At 38.3% G+C, this 26,242-nt stretch overlaps 1 protein-coding gene across 2 annotated transcripts in view; it reads left to right on the top strand.

Moving 5' to 3' along the window:
- The first annotated feature begins 9,074 nt into the window (after window positions 1-9,074).
- The window catches only part of npm2b (nucleophosmin/nucleoplasmin, 2b), a 32,367-nt gene continuing 15,199 nt past the window's right edge, over window positions 9,075-26,242 (top strand). For both annotated transcript variants that reach the window (XM_039770187.1, XM_039770186.1), the window contains exons 1-5: window positions 9,075-9,166; window positions 9,253-9,321; window positions 10,483-10,565; window positions 10,723-10,842; window positions 12,888-12,981. In XM_039770187.1, coding sequence (XP_039626121.1) covers window positions 9,270-9,321; window positions 10,483-10,565; window positions 10,723-10,842; window positions 12,888-12,981 — 349 coding nt within the window. In that variant the 5' untranslated portion in view covers window positions 9,075-9,166; window positions 9,253-9,269. The remainder of the gene's footprint in view (window positions 9,167-9,252; window positions 9,322-10,482; window positions 10,566-10,722; window positions 10,843-12,887; window positions 12,982-26,242) is intronic.

Raw genomic sequence — 26,242 nt, 5'->3', positions numbered from 1 at the left:
ATCCATACAAATTAATCAAGTTTTTACAAAAACAAAAATTGAGTTAAGAACAAATCGATCCCCACCCCTGAGAGAGAGAGAGCAAGCCAAATGGCATGAAATTTAAGACCTGTAAACATACCTAAATTAATAAATTCTCTGTGCTTTATGAGATTATTTTAAAATATTACTGATTAGATCCTGCCATGTTTTGAAAAAAGTCTGTACGGATCCTCTAACTGAGTATTTGATTTTTTCCAATTTCAAATAATATAACACATCAGTTTCCCACTGACTTAAAAGAGGAGAGTTTGGGTTCTTCCAGTTTATCAGAATAAGTCTGCGTGCCAAAAGTGTAGTGAATGCAATCACAATTTGTTTGTCCTTCTCCACTTTAAACCCTCTGGAAGAACCCCAAACACAGCTGTTAATGGGTTAGGAGGGATTGTGAGTCCAAGGCTGTCTGAAGGTAATTAAAAATTTTCGTCCAGAATGATGTTAATTTGGTGCAGGCCCAGAACACGTGACCCAGTGAGGCTGGAACTAGTTTGCAGCGTTGGCAGGTTGGATCATGCCCTGGAAACATTTTGGAGAGTTTTAGTCGAGACAGATGTGCTCGATATATAATTTTGAGTTGTATAATTGTATGCTTTGCGCATATGGAGCTCGAGTGAATTCTCTGCATTGCTACTTTCCACTCCTTTTCTGATATATTAATTGAGAGATCTTTTTCCCAGTGTCCTCTTGGATCTTTGAAAGGGAGGGATTGTAAAATGATTTTATATATTGTAGAGATGGTGTCTAAGTCCTTGAGATTGAGCAATATTTTTCCAGCATGGATGTGGGTGCAAGATGAGGAAAATCTGGAAGGTTCTGTTTAACAAAGTTCCTGATTTGAAGATAGTGAAAGAAATGTGAGTTGGAATGTTAAATTTGGAATGTAATTGTTCATAGGATGCAAAGACGTTGTCTATATAAAGATCTCTAAGCAAGTTAATTCCAAATTTTTCCAGATATTAAAACTGCATATGTTTGTGAAGGTTGAAAGAGGTGGTTCTCTTGCAGAGGTGCCACAGATAGAAGCTTCTCCGTCTTAAAATGCTTTCTACATTGGTTCCAGATTCTAAGTGAGTGGAGCACAATTGGGTTATTAGTGTATTGCCGATAACATGTGTTTATTGGAGCACAGAGCAAGGAATACAAAGAAGTACTGCAGGATTTTACTTCTATTGCGGTCCAAGCCTGTGTATGTTCTTCTATTTGTGTCCAGGTTCTTATGTCTGTATATTTGCTGCCCAGTAATAAAACTGGAAGTTAGGTAGAGCCATGCGCCTTCTGCCTTTTGTCTTTGTACGGTCGCTCTTTGGATGCGTGGATGTTTTGAATTCCAAATAAATGAGGTTATTGTTGAATCTAATTGCCTAAAGAATGATTTATTAATGTATATTGGAATGTTTTGAAATAAAAAAGGAGCTTAGGAAGAATATTCATCTTAACAGTGTTAATTCTTCCAGCTAGTGTGAGATGAAGGGTTGACCATCTATGCAAGTCTTGTTTAATTTTTTCCATGCAGACGGCGAAATTTTGTTGATAAAGAGCTTTATGTTTACTTGTGATGTTTACCCCGAGGTATTTAAACTGTTCTGCAATGATAAAAGGTAGGGTATCTAATCTAATATTATATGCTTGAGAATTCACTGGAAAGAGTACACTTTTATTCAGATTAATTCTGAGACCAGAGATCTTTTGAAATTCTGTGAGTGCTGTTAAGACTGCAGACACAGAATTTTCTGGGTCCAATATATATAGTACCATATCATCTGCATATAATGAAATTTTCTGTTCCAGTCCTTCTCTGCTAATCCCCTTTATCTGATCAGTATTTCGACAATGTATTGCCAGTGGTTCAATGGCAATTGCAAACAGCAGCGGTGACAAGGGGCATCCTTATCTAGCACCACGTTCTAGTTTAAAGTAGTCTGAGCAAATGTTGTTGATAATATTTAGCTAAATAGCTGATCATTTGATCCCGAAAGAAGTCTCCTAGAACCCCAAAGTCCATCATGGAATCTGCAGGCAACTTTTGCAACAGTTGGTTTCATAGTGCTCACAAAAGGCTAGCAAAATTTGAAATTAGTTGCCTGCTAGTTGTTTAAGGGAAACCACATTGGCTTAGGTATTTAAATCCGAATTGAAAATCTATTACTGCATACTAGATAAATGCTATATTATGCTGATTTTAATATGTTAGTTGTAGTTTTCTTGAGTAAATCTGTGGCAGTCATCAATAGCTGCTATCTTTCTCTTTCCAATAGTGTGTGTGTATGTAGCATTTATCAAACTGCAACTCTTTTCCATCTAAGGAATTGTATATGGGAGGGATAGTGAGAGACAGAGAGCCTGCTGCCCTGCAATACAATTTCTCGCAAGTTATAGTTAGAAGGTCAGAGGCTTGCGTATTCACTGGAATGTAAAGAATTCTCCTATTGTTCAACTGAATGAGCACCAGCTTACTGACTTAGATGCCCCAGGTTTGCAACCACCCTTCCCAGGTGAGGATGTGAAAGAGAGAGGGCTAGGACCCTGAACAAATTCTTGTCAGTGACATTTGAGGGCTCATTGGGGAATTCTTTAGGGAAGGAGTTAGGATAACAAGATATAGAAGTGGATTAAGGCTGAGTGAGAGCCTGCCATGGGGTAATATCTTACCCTCCAGATGCAGTGTAGAAAATTCAGAGGTTCTCTTGCTCAGCCAAGCAGGTGGAGTTCCCTTTAGAAAAGTTGGACTAGTATCTTCTTTTGAATCAGAGACCCTTTCTTCACGGCCAGTCTGTCTATGTAAGGATGTGAAATAAATAGGCGTAGGACTGTTAGCAAGTTCTTGCTGGTGACATTTGGGGGTTTGTCAAGGATCCCTCAATGTAGGGGTGAGTATAGGCAGGGGGTAGCAAGGCTGAGAGAGAAGAAGCCTGCTGCAGTATAGTATTATACCCAGTTGCAGTTAGAAAGTCAGAGGCTTGCTTACTGTATAGGGTGGCCAGAGTTTTCCTATTGGTCAAATAGATAAGCTCCAGCTTACTGACTTGAAGGACGTGGGTTCACAGCCATCCTCTCCATGTGAGGACGTGAAACGGAGAGGGACGAGACCCTGAGCAATTTCTTGGCAGTAACATGTGCGTTGACTGTGCTTAGTCCACAGAATCAATGAGTTCAAAGAGATTTATTTTTTTCAGGATTGCCTGAACAACTATGAAAGGTGCGGATGTGTTAATGACTTAGCTGTTTTTTTACAATTTCACTGTTTTTTGATTTGTTCAGATAAGTATGTATAATAACAAAAGTCATATATTCACTTAGGATATTATAACATTTGTAAAACTTTATGCTTAACTCATGGAAAAAGTTCTTGTAAAGTTTGAAACAGCTTGTGTACTAGGAGAGGCTAAAAATTGTTCTTCCATTGTATTTGCCTTATTATAAGTAGATAAGCAAGTCATCCAAGAAGAGTGATAAAGTGTAGATTCCCCTACACAAAATGGGCTATTTTTGACTCTTACTGTTCCAGGAAAAAATGAATTTGGTGAGCAGCAATTTGTAAGATATTTTCTAGGCATTTTCGTACCATTTTGGCCTGTTTTTGACTTTGGCATATTCCTAATTAGTATAAAGTACCCCTTATTTTTAAATTTCATAGTTCATTCATACAAAGAAATTCATATTTTTCTACTAGAGGTTTGCAAAGTGACTCAGTTTTGCCAAGTAACCTTAAGTGACTGAAAAAAGTTGAAGGCTGTATGTTAAATTACTTTTTTTTTAATTGATAGGATTTTGGACTGCACTTTAAGGGGTTTTGAGTTAGTTTGTCTCTAATAATTTAGCATTCCTGCAATTCAGCAGGATAAAATGAACAAGAGTGCTTCCTTCCCATCTCCCAGCAGACAGTGAGTACTGTTATAAAAAAATAAATAGGTAGTCAACTCACCTGAATAACTTATAGTATTTTAATAAAATGTTTAAAGTAAAGATAATGTTGTCATCATAATCTATTTCTTTTCCATTACATGCTCAATGTTCTTTCTTATTTAAAAAAAATATTTATTTTTGAAGGATATGAATTTTTTTGTGTCTAATGCCACTAACTTCTTTCCAGGTTGCTTGAGCAGGCCCTTTGACCCTGCAGTAATCTCGGCATTATTTTGCTCATATCCAACCTGAACTTTCCAGTCCCTCCTTGAAGCTTTTAACCTAGTGCCATTTAAGCAACCTATGATCTAATTTATAGGATGCATGCACTTGCATATTTCACTATTTTGGAGTAGATATCATCTTTACCACATGATTCAAGTTTATTGCTTAAGTAAAATATTATGTTGTATTTTGCAAATGGAAAAAAATGGAATGTGCTAAACATTAAACTGTGTTGATGCTTTCAGTATTGAGTATTTTATGATGTTGAGCTATCTTTTAATATTGTCATTTAGTGGTTGCACTTTATGACAAAGTAATATGTTGACAGACCTTTGTTTTTGTGATTTTGTATGGTATTATTCAGCCCTGTCACTGGTGCTAGGTGCCTAATACACTGTGAAACACAGTATCTCACTCTCGCTTCCTTACTGGAAGTTTACAAGAAGCATCACCCTCCTTAGCCATCCTGCAATGCCACTATTTCCCCTCTGAACTTCCTATGGCTCTTCCAGTGCAGCTCCAATGATCTTTTCTCTGCTGTGCCTATCTCACTTGCTGTCAGAGGCAACACAGTCTTCACTCATTTTTTCCAAACTCCGTGAGCTAATTCAACCCATCCATTCTGAGTTTTACTAGCTAATGGATGTAAGCAGATTGGTCTTGTAATTGTTGGTCTTTAAATACTTAATCATCTTTTTCACTCTCTTGTCATACACACACAATTTATAACTTCTTAGGACTGAACCATCCATTCTAGCAATGCCTCTCTCCCAGGTCTGTATGGCCCCACCAGAATATTTACTTCAAAAATGCCACAGATTTTTAATAGCTGAAGTGTGGTCATCAGTTTCAAGATTGCAACTGCAACGGGATCATAATCAATTTTCCTAAGTACACTATTGAAATGCAGGTGATGCACACAACACATTCCTGTTACTTGTGATTAGACACTGCAAGGAAGTAGTAAAAAACAAATGACATGTTCAAGTGCATGTACTCTTGTACTTCTTTAAACCCCTTACCATGATAAAAAAACTCAATTTGTGAGCATGTTAAAGTACTTAGTATAGCTGAACTGATATCAGGTATGTAATGTATTAAAAAGACATATTTAAGTAGATAAAGTTGTTTTGTGACCAATGTTGCCAAATGGTCCTGTGACCCTAAATTCAATTAAACTAATAAGTATGATACCAGTTTTAATATAAGGGTAAATTCGCATATCTCAGATGCAAAATTACGGTATATTTTTATGTCTAAAACTCATTTTTGAGAAAACATTTATGCTGTTAAATTATTCTGGTTGCTATAAGGGATTTAATCTTGTTAGTAAGGTAAACACTGCAGTTTTACATGGAGCAGTAAAACTGTCTTGACTCACACCTCCTTAAGAGCCATTCACCGTTAGGATGGGCAGATCGATAACTCAGTATTTGATGTGTCGATGCTCAAACTGTACTAATTTTGCCTCGAGTTACAAGAAAAAAATACAGATTTAATTTTTTTCTGTAAGATACAGTAGCAAGATTCTTGCTAAGACACAGAATTGACTGTCGCCCCTTCCGCTTACGCATATTGGAATGAACTGACGCACTGTGACTAAAGAGTCCCTTAATGCCCCCCAAGACGCGGAAGATGCACGACAATGGCTGACCAAAATTTTTCACAAATTGAAAAAAATGTAGTCCAATGCAATTTTTGCAGCAAGAAGGTTCAACACTGTGGCAATACAAGTAATGTATTTAAACTTTTAAAAAGAACACATTCTGATCAACACAATGAAGTGGGAAAACATCAGAAAGATGTAAATCTGAAACACTGCACTCAGTGCCAGACAAGGGATGCTGCAACGGAGTTTTCAGAGAAGTCCAAGACAATATTCGAGTAGCTCTGCTGCTAGCAGGGTTTTTTTTAAGGCTGGGGTTTCCTGGAAATTGTTTGTTGATTTTAACGTTTTGCCATTTACTACTGATAATGGCAATGATAATTATCAAACGTATAGCCCGTTGTTAGGATAATGGAATAGTATAAAAATCTCTGTCAGAGCCTTTTATCAAAAGCTTTGAACATGCTTTTTTCTTTTTCTTATAATTAAAATGAACTACTACCAATATATATATATATAAACACATTAAATAGACCAACACTATGCAAAATATTGGTTAACTCTCTTTGAAACTATTTTTTCTTTCTGAAAAATAAGTGCCAAAGTAAATATAAACACAATTAATATTATTTTGCAAGATTAATAACAGCAATAACAAGTGATAGTGTATTACAATACCCTTTTTATACTAAATTTTGTATTGCTAAAATTGTATTATGAGTGGCAAGGTAGCACAGAGGTAGCACTGCTGTCTCACTTTAAGGTTCACATCTTGGGCTCTCCCTGTGTGGAGTTTGCATGTTCTCCCCATCTCTGTGTAGGCTTCCTCCATGTGTTCTGGTGTCCTCCCACAGTCCAGCTTTGCGCCCACTACTTGCTGGGATAGGCTCCAGATTCCTTGTGACCTTACCCTGGATAAGTGGGTTTGAAAAATAGATAGATTGAAAATTGTACTGTTTTGTAAAGTGGAATAGAATAAAATGAAGTCTACATAATCAAACTAGTAAACCCAATTTAGCCTATCCCAAAAAGCCTAGGGCATAAGATAAGAATAATCTCTGGAAAGGCTGTCAGTTCAGTGCTAGGTCAACACATAACCAATAGGGCCATCACCAGTCCACCTAACTAGCATGTCTTTGTACTGTGGGATGAAACTGGAGCCATGTTGAGGAAACCCATGCAGACACAGGGAGCATGCACACTCTATGCGCAAAAGACCCAGTTTGTGAACTCTAGTCTCCTTATTACCATGCAGCAGTGCCACCATGCCACTGAAAGAATTAAATGGCTATTACAATTCATAATCTTCCCTTCCATATTTGAAGGCATTCAATTCAGTTGATTCTCCAAAAACTTGATACATGGAGCCTAGCTGAGATGATTGCCATCAATTTGCAAACTGTTTCAGTTGTGGAGGATGATGATTTCTGTCAGTTGTTAAAAGTGGCTGATGCTCGGTACAAAATTCCAATAAAAATCTATGATGTCTGCTGAAATTCCAAGCCTGTATGAGCAAGTCAAAGTAAAACTGAAAACATGTCTAGAATCTGCCAGCAATGTTGTTATTCCCTCTGTTATGTGGACATTAAGAACAACAGAGGCTTACTTGCTTATGCTGTGATTACAGAGAATGGAGCCAATATGGTGTCTGCTGTTTGGAAAACCAATTGGAAACACATTCCCTGTTTTTCACATGTGCTGCATCTTGTTGTCAAGGATTTCATTAAGGCTGACATCAGCACCATTGTTAGGTTCTTTCACCATAGCATCTGACAAGCTAAAAGAAGTAAAAGGCAGTTGAAATACTATGGAACTCAGTATTTTATATGCTAGAAAGACTGTCAGAGCAACAGCAAACAGTTACAAAGCACTTTGTCTTCTTGGGAAAAACACACTTTGCTTAAGTGTGGAGGAATGGTGTCAGATCTGCCTGGCCGTCGATGCCCTGAGACCATTTGAAGAAGCAGCAAAGGAAATGTCTGTAGAACAGTATGTATCAATTTCAAATATCATACCCGGTCTGTCTACTGCAAAAAGTAAACACATCTCCTGCACTCAATGGCAACACACTAGCTTCCCAACTTGCAGTGTAATGTAGGTGTCATTTTAGGAATATTGAGGAAAATTTTCCTTTTGCAGAAAGCACTCTTTTGGACATGCAGTTCAAAAACTTTGTCTTTTCTGACAGTGGCAATGTGGAAATCTTAAAATCACATCTTAATAATGAGATGCAGACCCTAATATTGAGCTCTTGCCATAGGCAGGCCTCTGCAACAATCCTTGAACCTATGTCTACTACTTCAACATCTACCTCATTACTACCTAACTTTTTTCCACAGCAACAGCTCATTCAATGGCTTCAGCAATAGTGCACAGGTCAGTTGATGAAAGTACTGAAAGGGATAGTGCAGTAGTTTCTACATCCAAAGAATGACTATAGTAGGAATTTGCTAACTGTGTGATTCCCATGAAAGCAATTACACAGGTATCAAAGATGCAAATGTTGAAATGTGCAGGTTAATGGAAAAAAAAATATTCCAAGAACTGAAGAGCCTTTGCTTTGGTGGAAAAGATATGAGGATAAATTTCCAATACTCAGCAAAATAAAAAGGAAACACCTGGGAACTGTTGCCACCTCTGTTAGTGCAGAAACAATATTTTTCAAAGGGAGGAGAGATACTCAGCCAGAGGTAAAAATAGAATTAAGCCTGACAATGTCAGTTACTTTTTCTAAATAAAAATATGAAACAAGTACGTGTGAAGCTAATACGACAAGATCTCTTTTGATAAAACAAAAGTGCACAATATAACAGTGCAAATGTGGAAATGTTATTTGTTTTTTTGAAATTGTTAGTGTTGTAATGAGATCAGTTCAAGTACTTTCATAATATGGTTATCTTTTTATATTTATTAAACAAATCACCAACTTTTTAAGAAAATACGAAAGTTCATATTATCTTTCATTGTGTTTGTATGTTTTATTTTGTTCTATTAAATGTATTTTGTAATAACTGTGTTATGGAGACCTGGTATTTTGATATTCGGTTAATTTAAACATAGATTGACTTATACCAATTAATGATAGATATTATTAAAAAAATAGCCGGAATCGGAAATAATGATTTATAAAATACTTGTATCGGTTTTCGATTTCAAAAATAGCAGTATTACCCATCCGTACTTATTCTCTTTTGCTTTAAGTAGAGCGTTCTTGGTATCGTGTTGTGATTGGAGTATTCAAATTCGCGCCTTGTTTGAGAACAGTTGTGATTGGAGTGCGCAACCACGTGGTAGAAAGGTGACGGCGTCTTTAAGTAGCCCAGGTCGAGGTTTTTCGCGCCTGTTATGTTTTCTCTTTACGGGTCTGTCGTCAAGTCGAGTTGAGTTTCACAGGTAGTGTATAAATATGCACTATAAACGATAAATGTTTGTTTTTGAGTTGGGTAGGAGTTTGACTTCACACTCTCTCTTCCCACTAGGAGCTAAAGGAGAAGTCATGGCTTCGGCAGACACTAGCAAAACCGAAAAACCTTTGTCTCTGATTTGGGGTATCGCATTTTTATTCATTAATATATTTACTCGCAGTCTGCTAAATCGTTTGTATGTGGGTTTTGTAGCTGTTTTTGCCTTTGTTAGAAGCCACCGACACAGGCCGTCACATACTATGTCGTCAGCTCGACTGTAGCTTGACAAAGTTTGCACAAAGTGTCAGAATTAGCTGGCTGGAATTGAATATGGAGCTGCGAATAAGTAGCCGTCTTCATTCTCGTTGAAAAATCATGTTCTGTTTAAACAAGTATAAATTCATGCGTCAGTTTGTTGGAATATACGCCCTTTTCTTACTTTACTCGGGTGCCATGTTGCTTTTACACCAAGAGAGTTATCCTTTGGGTGTGTGTGGGGTGGGCCGGTTAAATATATATATATATTTTTTAAACAATTTTAAGCGCATCCACTTCTTACGACTCTCTCTAAATAAAAGTGCCGTGAATAGTAGTTTATCGTGCGTTAAAGGTGGCCGTTGTAATAGTAGGTGCTTCTGCTTTGTCATTTTAGTTCTTTGGTGGTTGTAATATGTATATTAAGCTCATTGCTATGGTGCATTATTTTAGAAGTTCAATTTAAGACGCATCAGAGTTGTCCTTAAAATTTTACTGTTCTCGCTGTATGGGTGTGTGTTTCTAAACCTGTTAGCGGAGAAACCACGTACGCTATTCTCTTTCACGGCGTTATCCTCCACTGCTACTAACAATTTAAGTAATATTGCATCGAAGAGCGCCATTAAGTTGTTCATTGTGTTAGTTTATTAACGGGTGGTGGTGTCCGCACATAATTTGAAGCGGATACTGGATGACTGGAAACGTTGGAAAATTCCATTTAACGCGAAGTGCGCCAGTGCCGAACAGGATTCGTCTCTGACTTTGTAAAGCAGGTGGCACGTCAGTAGAATTGCAACGAAGTTTTGTATGTAAATCAGTTCGTACGTTTGAGGACATTCCTTTTGGGAGCGTTCCTGGGGAAATTTTCTTTTGTCAAGAAGACGTATCTTGGTTAGTAGCTTTGATTCTTTTGATAGTCGCTATACCACAGGTTTCCGTTTGGAGTAGAAGTTTGTTCGTATTTAGAGCAAATGCTCCTTGCTTAGACTTTAAATGTACTGTAGTACTCTTAATACCGAGACTACCTCCTCTCATTTTGTTTAATTTTAGGATGTGAACTTAGTGATAAGAAAACGAGCTACACTTTCGCGTCAGATGATACTAAATATCAGCACCAGCTGGCTTTGAGAACGGTGAGATGATTATTAATGTAATCTTTTAACTACGTCTTCACTTGCTATAGTAGCAAGCTTAAGGAATGGATCAGTATGCATGTACCGATCAATTAATGCTATTCTGAATGCATTATGCGGGTGGTGGTGTCTGATTGTGATTTTCCTTTAATTCCAGGTGTGCTTGGGGGCAGATGCAAAAGATGAATTCAATGTTGTTGAAATAATTGCTAAAGAGGAAAGTGGAGATGAGAGCCCTGTTCCGTTTGTAACTTTAAAACCTTCGGTAATGCCCACGGTAAGTTTTTTTTTTTGTGTGAAGGTTACTCCTTGCATTTCCTTGCTGCTTTAGTTTAATGTTTTAGGCTTAATGCATTTCTAGTAAACTTAGGCCTACAAGAAAGGTGTGTTAACGTTTTAGACTTTAATTTCACATTTATCTCTACTAGTGAGCTCCCATGGCAAGCCCAATTAACAGATCTTGATCAGAATAACATACTGAGATCTTGGTTATACTGACCATAAATTTATGGGCAGCTTGATCTAAATAACTTTTTGTAAACTTCCCTATAATAGTACTTCATCGTTCCTAGGGTATCTGAAATGGATTTCCAGTTCTCAAAATAGTGTGGTTGTTGAACTTCAAAGATCAATGGTGCTTGTTAACCTGATCTGATAGTTTGTGCTGTCTACAGCAGTGTGTAAATGTGTTGCGTGTACAGAGCATATTGCATATGTTAAAAATGAGCAACCAGTTTCAAGGGAAACCTTTCTGTTAAATCTGATTACAGTCCCATTAGACCTCAGTGCACTAGTGAAGGTTTTGTGTATGCGCTGTTTAGTTGCATCAGCACATACACTATTTGTTTTTGGCTTGGAAAAAATGCATATTCTGACATTCATATTTCACAAACATGCTGCATTTGAAGGAAGTGATCTGTTGCGTTTAGTCAAAAGCATTCCAATTAAGAGAGCTTATGATGAACTACAGATTTCTGTATTCAAAACGTCTGACAATTCAAATCTGCATAATTATACCAGTAGAAGCATGCATGAGGCTGCAGTGCAGCCACGTTCTAACTGTAAGTCAGAACCCGTAACTAAAGTGAACATTATGGGCATCAGGGTTCTTCTCCTTTTAAGATTAAATACTGAGTTAAAGTGTAGGATGCTGCATTGAAATTCAAGCCCTGGTCAGTTTCATTATGTGGTTATGCTGAATTATTTAGAGACTTGACTTCATGTGTTTGACACAGAGGTACCAAATCCAACTCTAAAGAATGTGTTTACTTTTGTAAAGCTGCAAATTGAACTTCTCTCCAAGAGTGGCCATAGCTGCAGAAGCAACTCCAGGGTGTGATGCAGAATCAAGTCCAGCTGTAACTACTAAAAGTGCTCAACCATTTGATGTGGAAAAATTAAGAACTTCAGAATTTCTTTAAAAAAATAGTCCAATAGGAGGAAACGAAGTGGCTGGTCCAGCTTCTCCCGTACTTTGCTGTAGAGATTCCATCCCTTGGACTTTGCTATTTGTCAAAGAAACACAAGTTCTATTCCTGAAAGCCCACCTACCTTCTTGGAAATAACGCAATCTGCAGCATGCAAAGCTGTACATTTTCATTTGCTAGCAAGAGGGGGAAAAATGCATTGCCAAATGGGTTGGAAAATACTGTTATAAAGAGCAGCTATAATTGCATTTTGCTTCAGAAAAGTTGCCAACAGTACTAGTGAAGTAGTTCTGCTATATGGCATGAAACTAGCTCTTGAACATGCTTGTTTTGTTCCATGGCTAATTCAGGATGATCCCATGGGTGTAATCTGTAGCTAATTTAATTATGTGAGCAAGCTTTAATAGGTAAGTTAATCGCAGCTTTGCATGAGGAGTAAAAGTAAAAGGTGGAGAAAATGGTAGTTTAACATTGAAATTTTACAAATGGTGGAATTAACATATTGATACGAACACCTTTCACAACAGAATTGCAATACATTTGTTAATTTCTAATATGAAATTTATTTTTAGTACATCTTAAGGTTTAGCATCAAGCTGTAATTTTTCTTCAGTTAGTAAATGGAATGTCAGTTATGTACATGTAAAATTGAGTTGACATTTAACTGTAGTTACTTTGAAGGGAAGTTTAACCTTCTACCTATGAAGTTAATGCTCAGAAAATGCACTAGGATTGTGCTCATGTTACTGGTTTAACTGCATACTTCTGCAAGTTGTCTTTAATAGTATGAATAGTCTTTCCAGACTCTTGCTGCAGTGCATCTTAAAATATGGGTAAAATTTTACCAAATACTTTGTAATTTACTTAATGTATGATAAGTGTCCTTAATTTGCAGGTGACTCTGTCTGGAATTGAACTACCACCACCTGTGTGTTTTAGGCTTAAATCTGGTTCGGGTCCAGTCTATATTAGTGGACAGCATGTTGCATGTGAGTAATTTTTAACTTAATGCTCCACTAAAATAGACCTGTTTTATAATGCCACTTATGGATAAAATCTATAAACCAAAACCTCTGAAAGTAATTTTTCTGACAGTCTCAAAACATCTCTTCCTAGTTACATTCATTGTTTATGCTAGTAAAATGAATTCTAGTGTTAGAGAATGCTCAACTTTTTTATATCCAGTGCTAATCATTTTTTTTTTATTAAATTTGCAGCACTGCATTAAAGTGGGGTTCCAAAGAAAGGAGGTTTTGTGAAATTTGATTTCTCCTGAAACTTTACAATTAAAAGCTTACCCAGGTTTTAGGACTGAATATTATGAATTTGACTATAAATAGTGCAAGTGTAACAGCATGTTGCATGCTGATTGGCACACACAAACAAGTTTTGCTGTAGTTAGGTTCATTATCGTGTACTATTTTCTCAGAACAGGCAAATCTTTTTTGGTCTGGGTTGACAGTAGAGCTGAACAATGACTGCTGGACCATTTATTACCAGTACACTGTAGTATAGGTCTAGGCACCTGATATTTGCAATATTTGAGTTTAATTTACTTTGATACATTTCTTTAACAGTTGATGGTTAAAATAAGGTAAGCATGGCACCTTGCATATTGCTAAATTGGAAGAGCATGTGTGTAACAAGTGTAGACTGTGGAAAGAATGTTTGATTTGTGCAACCACACATTTGGTAAGTAGTGACTATTTGCTGTCGGTGGGCAGTAGAATGTCCATGTGGCACTGTTTTTACAGTATATATTTTTTTTATTACAATCCATACAAAGCAATCAAGTTTTTACAAAAAGAAAAATTGAGTTAAGAACAGATCGATCCCCACCCCTGAGAGAGAGAGCAAGCCAAACGGCGTTAACTTTAAGGCTTGTAAACATACCTAAATTAATAAATTCTGTGTTATGAACTTATTTTTAAAAATTACTGATTAGATCCTGCCATGTTTTGAAAAAAGTCTGTACGGATCCTCTGAGTATTTGATTTTTTCCAATTTCAAATAACGCCGGTTTCCCACTGAGTTAAGAGGAGAGTTTGGGTTCTTCCAGCTTATCAGAATAGGTCTGCGTGCCAAAAGTGTAGTGAATGCAATCACAATTTGTTTCTTTCTCCACTTTAAGCCCCTCTGGAAGAACCCCAAACACAGCTGTTAATGGGTTAGGAGGGATTGTGAGTCCAAGGCTGTCTGAAAGGTAATTAAATATTTTTGTCCAGAATAATTTTGTTGCAGGCCCAGAACATGTGACCCAGTGAGGCTGGGACTTGGTTGCAACGTTCACAGGTTGGATCATGCCCTGGAAACATTTTGGAGAGTTTGTCGAGACAGATGTGCTCGATATATAATTTTAAGTTGTGTAATTGTATGCTTTGCACATATGGAGCTTGAGTGAATTCTCTGCATTGCTACTTTTCACTCCTTTTCTGATATATTAATTGAGAGCTTTTTCCCAGTGTCCTCTTGGATCTTTGAAAGGGAGGCATTGTAAAATGACTTTATATATTGTAGAGATGGAGTCTAAATCCTTAAGATTGAGCAATATTTTTTCCAGCATGGATGAGGGTGCAAGATGAGGAAAATCTGGATGGTTCTGTTTAAGAAAGTTCCTGATTTGAAGATAGTGAAAGAAATGTGTAGCTGGAATGTTAAATTTGGAATGTAATTGTTCATAGGATGTAAAGACTATCTATATAAAGATCTCTAAGCAAGTTATTCCAAATTTTTTCCAGATATTAAAAACTGCATATGTTTGTGAAAGGTTGAGAGAGGTGGTTCTCTTCGTCTTAAAATGCTTTCTACATTGGTTCCAGATTCTAAGTGCGTGGAGCACAATTGGGTTATTTGTATATTGCCAATAGCATGTGTTTGTTGGAGCACAGAGCAAGGAATACAAAGTAGTACTGCAGGATTTTACTTCTATTGCGGTCCAAGCCTGAGTATGTTCTATTTGTGTCCAGGTTCTTATCGCCTGTATATTTGCTGCCCAGTAATAAAACTGGAAGTTAGGTAGAGCCATGCTGCCTTCTGCATTTTTTCTTTGTAGGGTCGCTCTTTTGATGCATGGATGTTTTGAATTCTAAATAAGATGAATATTCTTCCTAAGCTCCTTTATTTCAAAATATCCCAAAATACATTAATAAATCATTCTTTAGGCAATTAGATTCAACAATAACCTCATTTAAGTGTTAATTCTTCTAGCTAGTGTGAGATGAAGGGTTGACCATCTATGCAAGTCTTGTTTAATTTTTCCCATGCAGACGGCAATTTTTTTATAGAGCTTTGTTTACATGTAATGTTTACCCCTAGGTATTTACACTGTTCTGCAATGATAAAAAGGTAGGGTAACTAATCTAATATTATATGCTTGAGAATTCACTGGAAAGAGTACACTTTTATTCAGATTAATTCTGAGACCAGAGATCTTTTGAAATTCTGTGAGTGCTGCTAAGACTGCAGGCACAGAATTTTCTGGGTCCGAAATATACAGTACCATGTCATCTGCATATAATGAGATTTTCTGTTCCAGTCCTTCTCTGCTAATCCCCTTTATCTGATCAGTATTTCGACAATGTATTGCCAGTGGTTCAATGGCAATCGCAAACAGCAGCGTGACAAGGGGCATCCTTGTCTAGTGCCATGTTCTAGTTAAGTAGTCTGAGCAAATGTTGATGCAAACTGAAGCTTCCGAGTTAGTATACAGTAATTTAAACCATGCACACATGTTCAGGCCAAACCCAAACTTCTCCAATGTAGTAAAAAGGTATTTCCATTCAATCATGTCAAATGCTTTTTCTGCATCCAATGATATTATTTCTGGGGTGTTTGAATTTAGTTGGCGAGTATATTACATTAAACAGGTGTCGAAGATTTGAAGATAAGTGCCGGCCCCCTAATAAATCCTGTTTGGTCTTGTGATATTACCGAGGGGAGCACTTTCTCCATCCTTCTGGCTATGATTTTAGAGAGTATTTTAACGTCGTTATTCAGAAGTGAAATTGGTCTGTATGATGCACATTGTAATAAGTCCTTATTTTGTTTTGGAAAGACCGTGATTAGTGCTTGGCGAAAGATTTGTGGAAGAGATTGGTTATCTGGCTTCTGTAAATGTTGCTAATAGGAGGGGAGCTAGCTGAGCGGAGAATTTCTTGTAAAATTCTGCAGGGTAGCCATCAGGGCCTGCTGCTTTCCTGCCTTGGAGTGACTTTATAGCATCTAGTAATTCTGATAACACCAGAGGTTTATCAAGTTCCTCCACACTAAAACCGTCTATTTGTGGTATCTGTAATGTATCCAGAAATGCATTAGATTGTGTATAGTCTTCCTTAAACTCGGTAGTATATAGGGATTTATAGTAGTCTCAAAGTGTGCATTATATTTTTGTGTTCGATTTTTCTCTGTTCGTGTTGGTGATTACCGAGATTACGTTGCGCAGTTCTTGCTTGTGAATTTGTTGAGCTAAAAGCTTATTAGCTTTCTCTCCATGTTCATAGTAATGATGTCTCAATTTGTAGATTAGTTCAGTTTCTTTAGTTGTCAAGAGGTTTAATTCCGAATGTAGAGCCTGCCTTCTATGTAGCGTCTTGCTTGGTAGTCTGGCGTGTTCATCTATTTTAATTTTGCTTTTTATCTCTGCTACTTTCTTGGCTTCGGATTTATTTCTGTGGTAAAGATGAGAATCTGTCCTCTTAAGGCCTTAAGAGTTTCCTGGAGTATTCCTGCAGAGATCTTGGGTGATGTATTTGTCTCTGTTTTTACAGTATTGACCAGTCGAATGCCTTGTGATGAAGAAATTTATCTGGGGCAGCCATCCTTTGCCATCAGTATCTGAGCCTACAGGTTCCAATTGATGATCATCAAAATATTCATCTTGAAACAAATCGTTTCTAAGCCTTGGCAGCTTTATACCTCTGAGACATTAACTGTCTGTTTATAGCACAATTTTTCACAAGTTGTTGCCACCATAAATTTGACAATCCGCTAGATGTTGGCACTATAGGAACTGATGTGGCAACAAAGCTTGCCAGCAACTTCTCTCATTGTGTTTTTGACAGGATGAGGTGACTTGTACCTTTTTAAATTCAAATTGTTAATTATGGAAAGAGGGCTCTTACAAACAGTTAAGTATACCCTGCACCTTTTTTAAAATCTCCTTAAAATGCTCCTTGTGAATTGTTTTTGGTATTGTTTGGTCAAATGGGCTTTTCTCTTACTGGGCTTTCAGTGACACATGATCGCTGCAACAGATATGAACAAATGCAGAGACTACTTTATGTACCCACAATCCTCATCTTCATTCTCAACTAAATTCTGAATTTCTAAAATTGATCTCTTATCTGGAGGTAGAGTATCAAATGTCCTTAATCGGTATCAACAGTAGAATTACCAGAGCCTATGAAAAAACTTGTAGATCCGTCCCACCTTAAATCGTTTCATAAAACCATTCTCCTCTGTCCGCCAGCGTCGTTTGTTCATCTAAATGTGCTGATAAACGCAAGCAGCTGGCTATTCCATCCCCCCCAACGACTTAGAACGTCAATCGAATGCCTTGATTATCTGGGAGTGAAGTGGAGTTTTAGAGTGGAAATAACAGATCGTTATTTGGAACGCACTCATTTCATGCGTGTTCCGTTTTCTACAGTAATCTGTGTAAACACATTGTTAAAACAAACTTTATTTTAGTAGTGTTACAAATTGTAGGCATAAACTTTAAAATGTGTGAAGCCTGAAGGCCGAATATCAAAAACACTTTCACAAAAGGTTCATAAATGTGTCAACAGCTTCTGTGGCGTACCGGTAAGGTTTCGTCACTTGGAGCGCAGCAGACTTGCCGTAACTGAGACCCGAGTTCGATTCTCCGCTGGAGAGAAATTTTGTTTTATTTTTTAACCTTCGCCATTCTGCCTGCCTTAACTCCCTAGTAATAACAGTAACTTTATTATATAGCAGCTTCCCTGTCTGCCTTTCATATAATGCCTTTCCTTCCTATCTATCCCCTTCATTTTCAGAATATATAAAGTCAGAGTTAGAATATAAATTTCCGTGCTTTTCATTTCACTCGTACTAGTGAAAGGTAAACTTCGACAGAAGCCACTCAGTCGATCGGGCTTGAGGTTTGTCCAAAAATGTGCCCATACAAAAAATGAATAAATAGTGTTCAAAATGCCAGGCACATACGTCATTTTGAATGAATTAACAGTGGGTTTTTTAATTTTTCTGAAGATGTTTTTGTTAACTTAGTTCTTTACGTTGTAGGAACTTATTGTTTACTAAAAATGTGCCCAAGTCGTTTCTATCAATATATAATCTGACGTTAAATTTATATATTCAGTAATGAAGTGGTGTGTTCCGATGCTGACACTATATAATCAGGCTTTGACTTTACATATTCAGGAGTGACTTTGTATATTCAGGAATGACTATATACAGTAATCCCTCGCTATATCGCGCTTCGACTTTCGCGGCTTCACTATCGCAGATTTTAAATGTAAGCATATCTAAATATATATCACGGGTTCTTCGCTGTTTTGCGGATTTCTGCGGACAATGGGTCTTAATTTATGGTACATGCTTCCTCAGTTTGTTTGCCCAGTTGAATTCATACAAGGGACGCTATTGGCGGATGGCTTATTACATATTAACTAAAACTCCTCAATGATCTAAGATATGCTTCCCGCGCGGTGATTCATTGTTTGCTTTTCTCTGTCTCTCACCCTCTCTGACATTCTCGGCGCCTGACGGAGGGGGTGTGAGCAGAGGGGCTGTTTGCATAGAGGATGCGAACGCTCCTCTACAAAATGCCGCTTTATCGCGGTGCTTCGGCATACTTAAAATCGCGTATTGATTTTTTTGATTGCTTGCTTTTATCTCTCTTTTCTCCTGACGACACTCCTTTGAAGTGAAGATATGTTTGCATTCTTTTAATTGTGAGAAAGAACTGTCATCTCTGTCTTGTCATGGAGCACAGTTTAAACTTTTGACTAAAGGGTGTTATTTCATGTCTAGGGGGCTCTAATAGTGTGGGAGAGTTCATAAAGGCTTAAAATATATGAAAATAACCATACAAACATATGGTTTCTACTTCGCGGATTTTCGTCTATCGCGGGGGTTTCTGGAACACAACCCCCATGATCGAGGAGGGATTACTGCATTCTGAAAATCATTGTAATTGCCTGTTTGGCACCCCATAGGGCACTGTATAATAGAGATATAAAAAAAAAACAGCTAAGGGGATAGATAGGAAGGAAAGGCACTATATAATAGGCACATGGGGGGGAAACTATTACTGTTGTTGCTATATAGATATTACTTCCTACAGCATAAAGTCACGAGTACCGAACTTCCCATGTACATATACAAAGTACAGTGATGGCAAAAGTGCATTCTTGATCCAATGTAGAACCGTCACTCAAAGGAAAATAACAGATCTGGCTTTTATGCAAGTAACAAATGTTAATGTTTTGGGTGTGTATGTAAGAGCCAGGTCTGTGTTTACCTTTATTTACTTCCTACAGCATAAAGTCATATACATATATACAAAGTACAGCGATGGCAAAAGTGCATTCTTGATCCGATGTAGAACATTCATCCATGATTTGAGTTTGCCTGTGTTTATAGCGCGTCTGAGAAAACGGCAGTGTCAAATGTGGCGTATTGAGTTGGGATCGTGAACGCGACTGAGAGAACAGGATTTAAAAAAAAAAAAACCTAACCTCTACGAGTATCGTTCAATTACACCAGTTGTTAGACTGGAATCAAATGTGTGTTTTTATTTTAAAATAAGAGTACATGCAGCTCACCTTTCAAAACACTCATCTGGAATTGAACCCGTAAAGTTCAGACTACCAGTCAAGAGCTGATACCGTTGTGCCACCACAGCGCTCTTAGCAAATGCATGTCAATATCTCATTCTAACGTGGGTTGTTTTTCTGTAGTTCTATTTTTGAATAAACGCACACTTGTTCTATTTCTACCTTTTGTGAAAGTGTTTCTTTGATATTTGGACTTCAGGCTTCACACATCATAAACTTCATGTCTACATTTTGTCAGTTATGACTAAAACATGGAAAAGTTTCTTTAATGTGTGTACATAAATCTATGTCAATACGGAACACACATGAAATGCAAGTGTTCCAGATAACGATATAGTATTTATAAAAGGTGTCATTTTGCTTGACTTCTCACTCTATGCAACTCCAAGTAACTGACATGCAGGTAAACAGACTTGAGCTGAGAAAACTGTGCCAGTGAGGGATGTGATAGTAGGCGGTTTGCTGCTTAGCCACAAATTTAGAAGACAACAGATGTTAGAGGTGGGAAGCGTTTTAAGGTGGGACGAATCTATGAGTTTTTTCATAGGCTCTGGTAATTCTAGTGTTAAGCTGACATTTCTTTGTTAGACCAAGTGGTGTTGGACTGAACATAGACTCCACCATGTGATCAGTGTGATAAGTTGGCTGCCAAGAAAGGCTTTACATAGAATGTGGAAATGTAGTCTTTTCCTTTAGCTGGAGAGTAGCTTTATGATAAACATGCTACTCTTCTACCTGACTCTGGGGCAAGAAATGCTTAAAAGATCATAAATGGCTTATTTCACTTGAATCCAAGGGTTTTTTTTCTTTAACCCCCCCCCATTTAAAATCCCCACACACACCAACTTCTGTTGTGGGGTCCCAAGATTATTTCCAGGGCGCCTCCTAGCTGGTCATGCCCATGAAATCTCCACAGGGAGTTGTCCGTAAGGACATCCATATCTGATGCCTAAACGGCCCAAGTTGGCTCCCCTCAATGTGGTGGGTCAGCAGCTTCACTGAGAGCCTCTCCAAGATGCCTGCTGTTTACCTACCTCTAAGGGAGAGCCCAGCCACCCTGCAGAGAAAGCGAATTTTCACTGCTTGTACCCCTGACATTTATTACCCAAAGCTTATGACCATAATTGAGGATGGAAATTGACTGGTAAATCGAGAGCTTCACTTTCTGATTCTGCTCCTTCAACACTACAGCCTAGCATTCCAACAGCATAACTGTGCTAGTCATCCCTGTCTGATCTCGCCATCCCTAACCCCTTGTTAATGAACAAGACAGACAGGTGTTTAACAACCTCTAATCAAGTCAGTAACTCTCCTCCAAATTGGAAAGGAAACTCCACCTTTCTTACTGAGGATCATGGCCTCTGATTTTTAGAGGTAGCAATCCTCATCCCTGTCTCTTCACACTCTGTTGCAAATTGTCCCAGTGAAGTTCACTGCCTGATGAAGCCAACAGGACCACATCTGCAAAAAGCTGTGATTCAGTTCTAAGGCCACTGAACTGGACCACCGGGGGTTGCACCTTGATATTCCTGTCCATGAAAATCAGACTGGAGAAGAGTCAAAACATAGCCAAGGCAGTCCCAAACCCACTGGAAACTGCACTGATGTTGTTAAGAGTATGTAGACACATCTCTTGCAGATTATACATTGACAAAATAGCTCCTATAAGGGTGCCTTGAAATCCCATACTCAGTCTGCACCTGCTACAGAATACATAGAGGATCATGGTCAGATGCCTTCTCTATACATATATGAAACTCATGTAGACTGGTTGGGGTTTACTCTCATGCACCCTCTAGAATCCTCATGAGATTAAAAGGCTGATCCATGGCCTGGATGGAATCTACTGTACATTGGTCCTCCCAGATGTGAGGTTCAGTGAAAGGACAGAATTTCCTTTCTAGTACTCTGGCATAAGCTTTTTCAAGGGAGGCTGAGGGGTGGGGTCTTCTGATAGATGGAGCACACCCTTCTCTGTCCCTTTTTTTAAAAAGGGGTCCTTTACACCAGAGACACAGCTCCTGATGGCCATGCAGTATTGGGCTGTCATGGTTGACATGCCTTTTCCAGTGTTCTCTCTAGCGTCTTTTAGCTGGGCGCTCTGCCCGGCTAATTTAGTTCAGCGCCCGGCTGTCATCTTGCATGACATTGTGAGATGACAGCCACAGATCTGCAGGCACAGGGAGATCTAATCTGCAGAGATGGCAAGGGATGAGCGGGCGGGTGGGCAGGCAAATACTCCTAAAGCTAATTGTGGGTGTCGAGGCAGAGCAGAGTTCACAAGCAGAGAGTATAGGGAGGTGGGGTTTCGAGAGCGGGCTGTACATGGTAATAGCGGTGGTGTAGCAACTTAATACAGTTCCAAGGAGTATGGAGAGGGTGGGCGAGAGGGGGCTGTACATGCTAATAGCAGGAGCGAAGTGGCAGTTCACAAGCAAAGGATGTGGAGGTGGGTGGGTGATTAAGAGGAGGTCTGATTTAAAATAGTCTAGTGAAACCAGCCTGTCGGCTATCAGAAAAAAGGTGTCAGGAAGTGATATCTCTGTTCTCGACGTTGGCGCAGTCTGTATAGTGTGGCTGAGCGTACAGCAGCTCTCCTTGTAAAGTACATAGCAAACCCATATATACACATACAGTTTAAGCATTAATTGTGTTCTGTGTGCAAAAACCTTGTAGCCCTCACTGTGCTTCCTGTTTAAAGTGACCCCATCTGCCGTTCTATTTGCTCATATTTGGACTTGCGTCCATATTGGAAAAAGTGTGAAGAAACCCTTACAGCACACAGTGTCCTGAGCAAAAGTTTTGTCACTGAATTGCTGAGGGTTTTGTACGGAAGTGTATTAGGGCCACGGTGAAGGGAAAAAAAAAATACGGACAAAGTTAAGAAAAAACTGTCGAAATAAAGTTAAGTGACTTTATTCTTGTCATAAGCATCAAGATTAAAGTGGAAATGTCGAGAATAAAGTCAACATGTTGCTACATAATTTGACTCTGGTTTGAGAAAATCTAGTAAATTAAACATTAATTTTACGATGACGTTTAGTTTATGATCTACTTTAATGACAAACTACGAGAGTAAAAATGTCGAATTTAATCTCGAGATAAACGGCGAGAATAATGTTGAATGCATGTAATGTTGGTAAAAATGCACATTACACCTCAAAGAATAATGCAAGAGCTGCTGGATGTCTTAGCATCAGAAATAAAATCTAACATACTGAAAAATATACACACTGAAAAGTTTTTCAGTATTCTGTGTGATGAAACCACATATCTCGGATGTAAAACAATTTACATTAAATGTTTGGCAGGTCACTAAAGAGGTCAGTTTTGTATCAACCCGCAATATGATTGACTACATAGCGGAGACTATAACCAACACACTGAGTGAGACTATGGACACTCTAGGCTTTAAAAACTGCTAATCTGTTTGGACTAGGGTCAGATTGAGCAGCTGTTATGATTGGGGAAACAAAGGTGTGGCAAAACTGCTTAGAGATGGAGCATCTGGACTCTTGGTCAACTGCCTCTGTGTAAAAACACCGATTGGCCCTTGCAAGTGCCCAAGCAGCAGCAGCTGCTGTACCTTAACACTGAACATCTTAAGGCAGCTGTTCTGTTTCTTCCAAAATTCTTCAAATAGGATGGCTGGTTTAACGGCAATTCAGAATATTCTGAACATTCCCCAGATTAAGCTGAAAATGGGCAGTGATACTAGATGGCTGACTTTGCAGTACAGTCACTGACAGTGTACGAGTGATCTCCTTGGAGGGCCCAGATTCTGGGAACTTTTATGGGAAAGCTTCAGACGACTGGGCCTCATGAAAGAAAAGAATAATTAACTGAAGGTGCCTTCTGCATATGCAAGTTGGCTTTGAAGAATATTTTTAAATTTTTCTTCATGAGGTTTCCTATACTTTTTTCAATGTTTATTTTTCTTCCCGACAGCGACAATGCTTGTGCCTGTTGGTTTATGTTTTAACAATTGTTACTTAAAATTTGTTAGGGTTGCAGGATCCTGAATTGGATGATACTTAAATTTAATAAAAATATTTTTTCAGAAGTGTCAAACCTTAGTCATATTGAGCTTTGGAAAATAATAATTAACTAATAAAAAAAAATGCACATTTAACATTTCCACACCACCAAATTTCCCCGTCCCGCCCCACCCGGCTACTTTTTCTTGACACCCGTCTGGAAAAGATTTCTGGGGAGAACACTGCTTAATTTCCAGAGCTTTCAGCATGTCTGGGCGGATCTCCTCTACCCCTGGAGCTTTGCCACAGCGGAGCTGCTTAACTACTTTGGCATCCTCCAGTTGCGAAATGGGTATTACTACCCCATCAGTTTCTTCACCTTCCTCCTTGGAGTTTCCTTTGGGTTCAGGGGCTTCAAGTGTTCCATCCACTGCTAGGATGCATCATTTGTCTGGGTCAGAACTTCTACACCTTTGCTGAGAACAGCTTTTATGAAGTCCTGTTTTACCTTTGAGTCACCTGATGGCTTGCCAGGACTACTTTGAGCCCAATCCATGGTTTCTTGGAACACCTCCCACACCTGCGTTTTTTACTTCCATAACCCCCAAGGCCACAGTCCTTTTGCCCTGTCCATACCTCTTCTGCTTCAGGAGTCTCCTGTGTTAACCATTCAGGGAAGGCCTCCATTTTCAGTTTCATGGCATCTCTCCCTCGCCTCCACCTCAAAAGGTACCTCTGGCCTTCAGGCTGCATCTCTTCGTAGCCACTTCCACAATGAAGTGTTTGAAGAAGGCACATTATAACTCTGTCCCTAGCTGCCCCCAGGATATAGGAAGTTATTTTGGACATTGAAGTTGAGTCTTCTGGACAAGGGACCTTGCCCAGACATGTCCAGTCCACCCTCACTACTTGCTTGGGCTTTCCACGTCTGACAAGGCTCCTCTCCCACCATGTGTCCCAACTCACTACCAGGTAGTGATCAGTTGACACCTATGCACCTCTTCTAATCGGTGTGCAGAACATATGGTTACAAATCAAATGAGACAATGAAATGATTAATAAGAAACCCACTACTGCCCAGTGCCTTCTCCCTGGGCAAGTCCTGCCTTTTTCAAGGGATTGGGTTCTATATCTAGTTGGTAGTGCTGTGCCTACTCCAACTCTGAGTCTTCAACCACCAATAGAGGCAACCTTCAACATCCCAAGAGTCAGAATGCGTGTCTGTTGCAGTCTGCTTTAGACTGACGCCTAAGTCACTTTGCCACCAGCCCCTGTTCCTCCTGCATGTGGTGGGCACAAGTGCAAACCTATACAACTATTTATTTCTGAAAATATACAGCTTAGTGTTTCAGTGTGAGAGTCAAAAGTGAGACTTTTTGAAAATGCATACTCTAGTCCAGTTATTTTTAGTGCTGTATGTTTTTTGGGAAAACATCTAATTGTGTTTTTGATTTGAGATGCAAGATCTGGCTTCAGTTTAGTATTCAGTGTAAAACAATTTAAAACCTGATTGAGCATTACTACACAAGAAGGTCAAAATATTAACAGCTTTATATTCTACTGCAAGGGTGACTTACATTTTTTGATTGGCATAGAATGATCTAACTAATTTTCACCAAAGTTGTGGCTTAGGAGCCGCATCTAAATATTGCATAGTCTGTGACTAGAATATTTACTGATCTGCCATTTAGCTTAAACTGACAAACCATTTGAGAAATGTGATTAATTTATAATGTAAATGTTACACTATCTAAATATTGCACATGCAAATAAAACCTTTATTTGCAGATGAAAAGAATTCCCAACGGCTGCTACTAAAGGATATAGTGCAAAACAACTAATCTTAAAATGACTCAATGAAGCCTTAAGTAATACCTGCTTTTCTGACATCTCTAATTTAAAAAAAAATAAATGAAGATCATTGCATTTGTGTGTGCTGTCAAGTGATCAAAAAGTTTACTTGCATGACTTTGTAATTTTTTTTATGTTGAAATTTTACCAAAAAGATTTAAGTGCATTTGGACCATATTAAGAATTAACACAATATAATGGCATATACATGTACTTCAGGTAACTGGAACAAGAGGAAATAAAGACAAAACTTCAACTGTGAGGGGGCTTTTTTTTTGTCATATTCTAGTTCTGTGCAATGCTGAACATAGAAAACAATTAGGCTTATATTGTAAAACAGATGACATTTAAGTCATGTAGTGTCATACTGCAATCCATATATTTCTCAATATTTAATAAATCTCACTTAAAAACCGTACAAAAACTCCAGAAACAGGATTTTATAAACAGAATACAATTCAAAATTGTTAATGTAGTTAGCCAAGTTAATTTCTCAGCAGAAACAGGAGGTTGGCCTTTTGGGTTATTATGAATAATACACTATTTCTATTTTATTAAACCAAGCCAGTTGCTTAAACATACTAGTTTGGTCAGATTTCCAGAGG

This window comes from Polypterus senegalus, chromosome 11, assembly GCF_016835505.1.
Source record: "Polypterus senegalus isolate Bchr_013 chromosome 11, ASM1683550v1, whole genome shotgun sequence".
Classification (NCBI taxonomy): Eukaryota; Metazoa; Chordata; class Cladistia; order Polypteriformes; family Polypteridae; genus Polypterus; species Polypterus senegalus.
Note: the sequence above shows the minus strand (reverse complement) of the source record. Positions and strands in the feature narration are given on the sequence as shown.